Source organism: Rhinichthys klamathensis, unplaced genomic scaffold, assembly GCF_029890125.1.
Source record: "Rhinichthys klamathensis goyatoka isolate OS25496 unplaced genomic scaffold, OSU_Roscu_1.1 h1tg000028l_1, whole genome shotgun sequence".
Taxonomy (NCBI): Eukaryota; Metazoa; Chordata; class Actinopteri; order Cypriniformes; family Leuciscidae; genus Rhinichthys; species Rhinichthys klamathensis.
Genome location: NW_026606578.1, coordinates 158,094 through 167,405, shown reverse-complemented (window position 1 = coordinate 167,405; position 9,312 = coordinate 158,094). Strand labels below are relative to the sequence as shown.

At 39.1% G+C, this 9,312-nt stretch overlaps 1 protein-coding gene across 1 annotated transcript; it reads left to right on the top strand.

Annotated features, from left to right (window-relative positions):
• The first annotated feature begins 1,238 nt into the window (after nt 1–1,238).
• ube2g1a (ubiquitin-conjugating enzyme E2G 1a (UBC7 homolog, yeast)) lies at nt 1,239–9,002 on the top strand. Its single transcript, XM_056244624.1, has 6 exons — nt 1,239–1,421; nt 3,200–3,302; nt 5,233–5,330; nt 6,252–6,430; nt 6,622–6,745; nt 7,485–9,002. Exons 1-5 carry the CDS (start codon nt 1,376–1,378, stop codon nt 6,706–6,708), a joined length of 513 nt encoding a protein of 170 aa, XP_056100599.1. The 5' UTR covers nt 1,239–1,375; the 3' UTR covers nt 6,709–6,745; nt 7,485–9,002.
• The last annotated feature ends 310 nt before the right edge of the window (nt 9,003–9,312 follow it).

Sequence of the window (9,312 nt, the reverse complement as noted above, 5' to 3'; positions counted from 1 at the left end):
TGCAATAATTGTATTATGAACAGTAATTGGTATGAAGATTGATATCATTATTTTTATCATTATCATTACTCTGTGGTAACTAAGATCTTTTAAATATGAAATTTAAAATTAGAGAGTAGAACATGTTCAACTAAATGTTCCTTATTTAATTCACTTCTCTTTCTCTCTCTTAGGAGTCAGTGATGATGTTGTCCATGTGTTTGTCCATCCATTGAAGTGGTTCACGTCATGATCAAATTTGTTTTTGTGTGTGTTCAAGTTCAGTTGTTACATATTATTTTGTAAAATATTTTGTGTGCAAGTTCAAGTGTTATATATTATTTTGTAAAATACACAATCAATCTACCCCCTGAGTCATCCTTGTCTTCCCTCTGTACTTGAAAATGTGGTCCATCGAGTGACTGAAAAGGCTATAACATGATTCCTTGTTTATTTTACTTGAGTTATATTATAGTATGCTACTTAGACCCAATTTCTCAACATTCCTAGGAACCTGGTTTAATTGCAATAAAGAAAGTAGTATTTGGGTGTAATAAAACTTTTTAAAAAACTCTAATGTAGTTAAAACTGGGTGGAGATACTGCCTTGGTGGCACTTTTTTCGTTCCTCCAAAACTAGGGTCCTGGAAATGCGTTCCTGGGACTGCGGTTCTCCGACTCGGTAGGTGGCGCTGTCACAAAAAAAACTAGGGTCCTAGAAATGCGGTCCTAGAAGTGGGGTCCTGAAAATGCAGCCTCCGGGACTGCAGGCAGATAATATTGATAAAATCAGAAACTTTTCACCTAAACTGGCCTAATTAATCACTAAACATACACTAAGTAGCTAGAGCATTAAGCTATAAGGAGAAAACATGTTACTTAGTGGTGCTTATCGTGTTATCTTGCAAACATGCAGAATGTCCTGGCAACTGCCTAGTGACGAGTTTTGAACCAGTCACATTTTCTTCACAAAATGTACATCTAGTGATTATTTTATCGTCTTCTGTGTGAATTTTGGACTGGAATCACGTTTTCAATAGACTCACTAACAACATAATTCAAATGTATAGGCCTACATGTCTAGTTATTATTGTATCGTCTTCAACGTGAATTTTGGACTGGAAAAACGTTTTCAATAGACTCACACAACAACACCATTGGAGCGCTAACACAAAATCTTGCACTCAAAGCCATCACTGTTAGTCGTGTATGCTGGGGCATGCGCGAATCCTTCTCTCCTCGCGGCCTCATAGAGAGCAGAGCGCATGCGCACACCGGATCAGAATGTTGAGCAAAACGGACTAGAGAAGAGACGGAAAGACGTGCAAGCAAATTCAAACATATTTTCTCCTTAGCGAAGTGAACGACTGTCGACCTAGAATATAACTTATAAAAACATGACGGAGCCCCAGTCAGCACTGTTACTCAGGAGACAGCTAGCAGGTAATTTTTCAAGGCTGTTGGCAAAGCCAGGCTAACAAACCGGTGAACATTTAGCCTGTCAATGCAGTCAAGACGGAGGTGTTTAGCAATTAGCCGCTAGTTTAGCTGCTAACGAGCGCTGCATTTATTGTGAAGCATTCGTTAGCGAGTTAGCAGCTAAAGTAGCCGGCTAAAGGCTATCTCCGCCGTCTTTTGTTATTTTTAAATGCTGTTTTGGTACCACTTATGATGGAATATTCATCCGAGAGCCGTTAAGATTTAATTAAAGTAATAATACGCGTACATTTGTATGGTTTTATTCAGTTTGCTTTTGTAAATGTATGTCAGGCAGTTTTGTCTGTAATCACTCCGGCGGGGCCGCTCGCAGTCGGCCAGTCCGTGTTTTGACATCTGTGTTTGGACTCCGGACGCAGTTTACATAGGAGCACCAGCCGTCGGTTATAGTCTCAGGGAAACTCTGTCATTGGTCCAATTTCCGTTTACCATCTTATCTTGATCCGTCAAACCAGTATTGTAATCATAAGGCGTAAAAGTGAGATTTATAAGCCGTGCATTGTGTACCATGTCCCCGCAGCGGGGCGATCAAATCCCTTTGTTTTTCTAGCTGGCTAACAGGCTAAGCTAACAAATTGATGGTTGCTGTTTGAACACCAGCTCACTGGTACAGAGTGAACTACAGTGCAGTCAGACTCAGTACAGTCCAGTCAAACTGTACTCTTCATAATAGATTTACATACGTGATGAACACACAACGTGCTTTTTTATTTACTGGTTATATACGAATTTAGCTGTTACTAGAGTCGTTACTAGTTTGTTTCTCCTGTTCTTTGGCCAATAAACACACTGAGCAACATGATCCGTGAGTGTCAGCTTTACTGAGCTCAAGCCAGAGGAGGATTTCTCCACTGGGCCCCATTTGCGCAGTGCAGCCAGTGAAGTGAATTATTTGTAAAAGGGTCAAACTAAGCAGATAGCATGAGTTCTCAGTTTAAACATGAACAGTTCAGATCATGTTAAAAATGTTAGATCTGATTCATGACAGCTGTCTCTTTGCTGCATAGACCGCTCAAGCAACCCCATCCCCCCAAATTACTCATCTTACACACTCATAGAGGCAACTCGCCTATTTCTTTCCAAGGGTTGACAGGGTGAGTGGCACCCCGGGTCTGTCATGGCGTCAGGTTCTGCGGTGGCCCTGCGGCTCATTGACTAATTCAGGGGATCGGGGCTGTTTTGGTTGTCTCCTTTCAGCAGGACCAGCATGGTGAACTCACCGGCCTTGTTCTAAACTCAGTGAACCCTCTGTGGGAACAAAAGCCTCACAACATCCATTTATGTTGGACTTAAAAGATACGGGCCAGGAAAATGTGGCACTTGTGAGATCTTAATGCGCTCATAAAAATGACATATCCATGTGACTGGATTACACAACTGTCAACTTGTTTTTGTCAACAAGGTGGTCATCCTCAAACCTACAGTGATTTTGTTTTGCTCTCTCTTATAAGAACACAGAAGTTCAGACAGAGCGTCTGAGACCACAGGCACCAATAGATGGACGTTCTTTGGCTTCAGGCTCAGTCAGTTGAACTGATAACAAACAGGCAAATTGCTCATTTCTTGTCTAAAATTGTCCCCAGATGTGAAAACAGTTTTTGGTGGTGTTACTGTGTGCAGGTCCAAGTATTAACACCCATGTGTTAGCACAAATGCCACGTTTACTTTTTCTTCTTTCATCTAAAATAGCTGATCAGTATCTTCATGTTCTCTCTTCCTGACAGAACTAAATAAAAATCCTGTGGAAGGTTTCTCAGCCGGTTTGATAGATGATAATGACCTCTACAGATGGGAAGTGCTAATAATCGGTCCTCCTGATACACTCTAGTAAGTCTTTTTGTTGTCTTATGAAATACCATGTGACATTTTTATTTACAAATTTAAATTATGTCATCAGTTAAAGGATTAGTGCAACCAAAAATGACAACTGTCATCATTAAAGTGTAAATTGCAGGTTACATTTTTCACAAAGATAATGCAATGTGCTTACTAAACATAAAGTTAAGAACCGCCCACAATTGTTTTTTAGTTTTTTTTTATACCAAAATGCTGATTATAATATGAAAAGTTGGTACGTTTTACAGTGGTTTTAAGCATGCCCCCTCCCTTCCACTAGGCTGGGCGTGACATCATAAAAGGGACTCCAAGCTTTTACTGTCTATGCCTGGTCTATGCTCCAAGCCTAGAGTTACCGTTAGTCTAAACGGCAAGTCGGCTAGCAGTTATATTGGAGACCTAGCCAGCAAAAATGGTTAACTATTGTGTTTGTGCGGGATGTACGAATACATCAAAAACGGGGGAGAGGCTCCACAAGTTCCCCAAGGACAAACGACTGATTCGTGCCTGTAAGTGTTAGCATACCCGAGGTAGATCTCGGGTATGCAAGCCCGACCCTACCCGAGCACGTTGTGTCCGAGCCCAGCCCGGCCCGACACATTAACTGTAATTATGATCCCGAGCCCGATTTAAACCCGACCATTTTTAAATACGTGGGTCATTATTATAACTGACGTTCTCAACTACTTTCTATGTTACTTTCTCCCGCCCGCAACATTTATGTTTTGTCCTGCTCCCGCCCGCAAAAAGACTTTTTTTCTGTACCTCCAAATACTTTCAAGTTAGCCTACGTGTCGCCACCATACACATCAGCATAAATGCTCCTGATAAATTATTTGTTATTAAAGCATTAACACACAAACCACACTGTTATAACATAAAAACAAGCAGGCTAACTTACAGTCATGCATGGTTTGGCATGACTGCGCGCAAAGTGCACTCCCATAATAATTCCTAAAAAGCTGACATCAGTGCATCGCGATCTCACACATCTCTGTTATTATCAACGAATCTTTCATAATATATACACTTTGTTTGTTATAATTCGAGGATTTGCCAGCATACAGAATTCATCACTGAACAAAAAGTCCTTTTTGAGCGGTGAGGGAAGTCTATCGTAAATGCTTCTGATTGGCCATTGCGTTCCTAGAAATCAGTCTGTGATTGGCTATATCGCTCATCGCTGCAAACATGTTATAAATAAAACTCTGGCCTGTAAATCGTTTCTATTTTGTTTTAGTTGTTCTTGTTGCTTTTCTGCAACAGATGAATACAAATGTATTCGTTTTTATGTTTTATTCATAGATATTTCTAGTTTGCGGGAGTCCCGCAAATCGTTTTATTCTCCCTCAACTCGAACACACAGAGTGAGTGCATTACCGGCCGCGCTCCCTCTTATGACGTCATCACCCAGATACTGTAAAAAACATGCTACCTTTGAAGAAACCCCAATAAATGTTATTTTAATGCATTTTAAGACAGACATTTTTAAATGTATACATATTGAGCACTTTAATTTACACATTAATTGGTTGTGGTGGTTAACCTGCAATTTTCACTTTAACAAAGAATGAGCAGTACAGTTTTCAAAATGTAAGTTTTGTGTTGCTTAGAAGAAAATGAAAGTCATATAGGCATGAGGGAGGGTGAGTAAATTATGACAGAATTAAAATTTTTGTGTGAACGATGACTTTAATATGGATTGCCCCATGGCAAATGACAGCCTGGTTGTGGTTGTTCTTAATGAAGAGGAATATGTATACACAGTACACACACGTTTTAGTGGTGCCGTAGGGGATCCTAACTGGCACAGTTTAAGCAGTTGCAGAATATTTTAATACATTGCAAAGAATTTACCACCACAATATTGTTACTGAATAAAGCTTTAAGCCTGTTATGTTTTTTTTTTTTCTGTTTACAGTGAGGGTGGCGTCTTTAAAGCCCATCTTACATTTCCCAAAGACTATCCTCTCAGGCCTCCTAAAATGAAGTTCATAACAGAAATATGGCATCCAAATGGTAAGTGTGGGTTCATCCCACTGGGTCTTTCACATTTTTTTCTGAGCTGTGTTTATCAGCAATGTTTGTATTTAATGTTGTAAAACTGAGAAACATTTTTGTGAGATTTGTTGTTTGCAGGTTTCCACCGAATGTAAACATCCCTTATTCAGGTTGCCCTCGGCTGATAGAGAGGCTGCTCACTGCAGATCCATCGGTGGAGTGTGAAGTTCAGCTCCTCCTCTCTGGTTGTAATTTGGGCGTAATGGGTGAAGGTTCAACCACACCCTAACCCTACCCATCCCTCCACCCATTATATCCACAGAGGTGGAGCTGGACTAGGTCAAGCTCAACCCATGAATAGCTGCAGGTCATTTGGCTCTGCAGTGAGCACCATTTGGGCTGATATAAAAGCTATATTGCACTTACACTGACACCTAGCGTTGTGAATTCAGCTTCATGCAAATGCTTTTTGTTGCTTATTATTCAGAATGTAAATATTTTATTTCACTGGCAAAATGTCTAGTAATGGTGCTTGCCTACCATTGTGTGTGTTTTTGGCTGGTCTTCTAATCTAAACTTGTCTGCTCCCATTAGGAGACCTCCTCTATATAAAATAAATCGCTTTGATAAAATCTATTGATATGACAGGAGGTTTTTTTAATGTGAATGTACATGATTTTAAAGAAATTTTTAAAAGTTATATTCTTCTGTGTAATATTTTAATGAGGGAAAAATTATGGGATAAACCTTAGTAAAATGTTCACATTCCCTGCCTCTTGTTTATTATTGTGTTGATTTAATTATTCTTTCAGCAACCATATTTATCTATTATATTAAATGAATAGCAACAGAAAAAAATGGTTCATGTATGTCAAACTGTGTAAGACTGTAATAACTTGCATGCAATCCTCATGTCCTGTTTCTGTATTGTGTTTGCAGTTGACAAGAATGGTGATGTTTGTATTTCGATATTGCACGAACCGGGGGAGGATAAATACGGCTACGAGAAACCAGAAGAGCGTTGGCTCCCCATCCACACCGTAGAGACCATTATGATTAGTGTCATCTCTATGCTAGCTGACCCCAATGGAGATTCCCCTGCCAATGTTGATGCAGCAGTAAGCTTGATGCTAACTTGTTAAAACTAACATACTCGGCTGATCAATAACTATTTAATACATATATATGCTTCGTATTCCATTGTGGGCATGTTAGCAGAATGTGATGCTGCTGTACTTTTATTCACTTAAGTGATAAATTAGATAAATTATATGTGTATTTATGCATTCATTTTTATCTAATATTTCAGAAAGAGTGGAGGGAAGACAGACATGGTGAATTCAAAAGAAAAGTTGCCCGCTGTGTGAGAAAGAGCCAAGAGACTGCCTTTGAGTGAAATTCATCTAGCAGCTTGTAGCTTCACTATTTTCAGGGTAAGCAAGTGGACTTTTACCATCTTGTTTTACTGCTGATGTCTTGTGACCATTTTTTTTTCAATTCCCTAACTTGACTGACTTATTGAAAACTCACGAGCACAGAGCCAGGTGATGCAGATAATTTTTTATCACAAGTTTTAAAGCTATCCCTCAGGTGACTTTTTTTATTAGCATGTTGATTTACACTGATCTGTTTTTACCTGTGGTTGTTTTTTTTAATATAAGGTAAAATGTGCTTTATCTGCATATGAATGCGTAGCACATAAAAAGTCAGGAAAATATTACTGACATTGCTGATTTGTACAGGGTTAAAAATCACCCAACTCTCATGTTGCACTCACTATCCCGTACAGAACTAATCCCCTCGGAATAGGGCTTTTGTCAGTCTGAGTAGAGTTCTGTCATAGTAATGTTGTGGGCTAACCTGTTAGAACAGGTTCACAAGGCTTGTTTAAAAATAGAGGTTCGATGCTAAAGATTATTAGGTAACAGTGGCTCTTTTGTCTGCTTAGCCTCTCGTAGGTAACTTTTCAGTTGGTTGTACTGTTTCCCCCTCGTTCACACATTACCCCTGTAACTGTAGTGTGTTTAAAGTAAGTTAAGTTTCAAAAGATTGATATCGCTGATGTATGTCACTGACTAAATGAACTGTTGAAGGCTATAGATGTCTAAAGGTCTATTAGTCTGACATTTGTTGAAATATCTAATCTAATATCTCTGTCTGTGTCTTTCACAGGTCTCCAGTTGAGAAACAACATGGCACTGTTTTCTTGCACTCTACCACCCTATTGCTGGACTGGTTTTCATTGAATGTTGGCAGTAACAGACTGGCATTAATAGGCTGCAATAGAACATAAGGCCATCACAGATGCTGACAGAACACGCCAAGCAAGTGCCAACAAAAAAGAGAAAAAAAAAACTTACAAACAATTACGCTTTTTTCCTTCTTTTTTTTTTCTCCAAGTCTACGAACTGATACAACTTTTCAGGAAGAGATTGTAAAGACGTGTACATAGCACAGACATAAAAACCGGATAATATATAATAACTTGTTCCTATCCATCCAGCAGGACTTAGTACCAAATAAAATAGCAATTCTGTAGTTAGAGTGTGACATCATGTACAGTTCTTGAAGAGTATAGTTCATCTCCTACCCTCCACCTCCTGCTGCCTCACATCTCTTAGTGTGCATCAGATCTGGTACATCTGCAAGCAGCCTCACGTACCCGCCTGTCGGTTTGAACAAAAGTCACTCAAACTCAATCCAGTTTTAGGGTGGGGAAGGAAGGGGTAAGCTATAATTAGAACTCAAAGCATGCTCGTCATGTTGGATGGCTTTCTCACTCGGGACACTTCAGGTAAAAATAGCTGTAAAGCACGTCATTTTCTTATTAATTAGGGGTCATGAAGGTATTTCTCTGATTTGGTTTTTAAAAAGGGTGGGTTGGGGGGGTGCTCTTATTTTGGCTGAAAGGATGACTGCATTCTGAGTGTCAGGTTCTCATCTTTTCTCTTGTTTTGTCTGTTTGAGGCGGGAAGGCAATGGCAAGGAAACCCATCAGATGTGATTTTCTTTTCTTTTTCCTGCATGTTTTAAGTTCTCTTTTGTTTTCAAAAGTGCCTCCAATTTAAAACGCTTGGCTTGTGCCCTGCATCAAACGGGAGCTTAAGGGAGGAAGGTGTTTAAGAACTGCTGAACATCCTCTCAAGTTTGTGTGAATGTGTAAGGTTTTTTTTTCTTCCATAACCTTTGTACCAGCATTCTGAATTATTTAGTGTAGCAATAACTGCGTTGCCCACTTTCCGAGGACATCCTAAAATTGGATATTCATATGAGATTTCGAGTAAAGATTCCCCCTTGTATCAGAACAGATTTTTGTGTGTGTGTGCTTGACATCTCTTTTGTGTGGTTTCTTTGATAGGTTTCTTAGCCATGCTTTAAATGTAGATTTCTTGCTAACAATTTCTGGGATTTCAGATGAGGTGTATGTGTTTAAGGGTGAGTGAGCATTAAGTGTTATGCAGAGGTGTGTGTGTGTGTGTGTGTGTGTGTGTGCGCGTGCGTGCGTGTGCATGCCTGTATCCCATCCTCTCTCCCACAATCTTTAATTCTCTGGTTAATTTTATTCTGGCTCTGACAGACTACTGCAATTCTTTTGCCTAATGTACAAAGACAAAATACCGATGTATATTTTTCATGTTATGAAAATTGTCACCTCTAGTGAGTTCTTCTAAAATATAATTTTTTCCAATACTTGTGTGCTGTCTGTGTTCAGTTCAAAGTGTTACTACAAATCTGGATGTGATAGGACACTCATCCATTCATCAATACCAGCATAACTACAAATGTATTTGCTTTTTATTAAAAATATTCTTCTCAGAACATGGCAGTCTCATATAAACCACTGGGTAAAAAGTGTATCTACAGTTGTGTAGTTTTAAAAACATATATTTGGGCCAGTGTGATTTTAGTATTTATATACTATATTATAGTATTTATATTTTAAATTTGTTTTATTTTTCATATTTTAATTTTTGTTGAAGCAGTTTCACATGCTTTGTTA

Excerpts from the sequence above, each read along its gene's own strand:
- ube2g1a (XM_056244624.1), top strand. The coding sequence starts at position 1,376 with ATGACGGAGCCCCAGTCAGCACTGTTACTCAGGAGACAGCTAGCAG. Across the intron at positions 1,422-3,199 it reads ACTCAGGAGACAGCTAGCAG|AACTAAATAAAAATCCTGTG; the intron begins GTAATTTTTCAA and ends TCTTCCTGACAG. Across the intron at positions 3,303-5,232 it reads GGTCCTCCTGATACACTCTA|TGAGGGTGGCGTCTTTAAAG; the intron begins GTAAGTCTTTTT and ends TTCTGTTTACAG.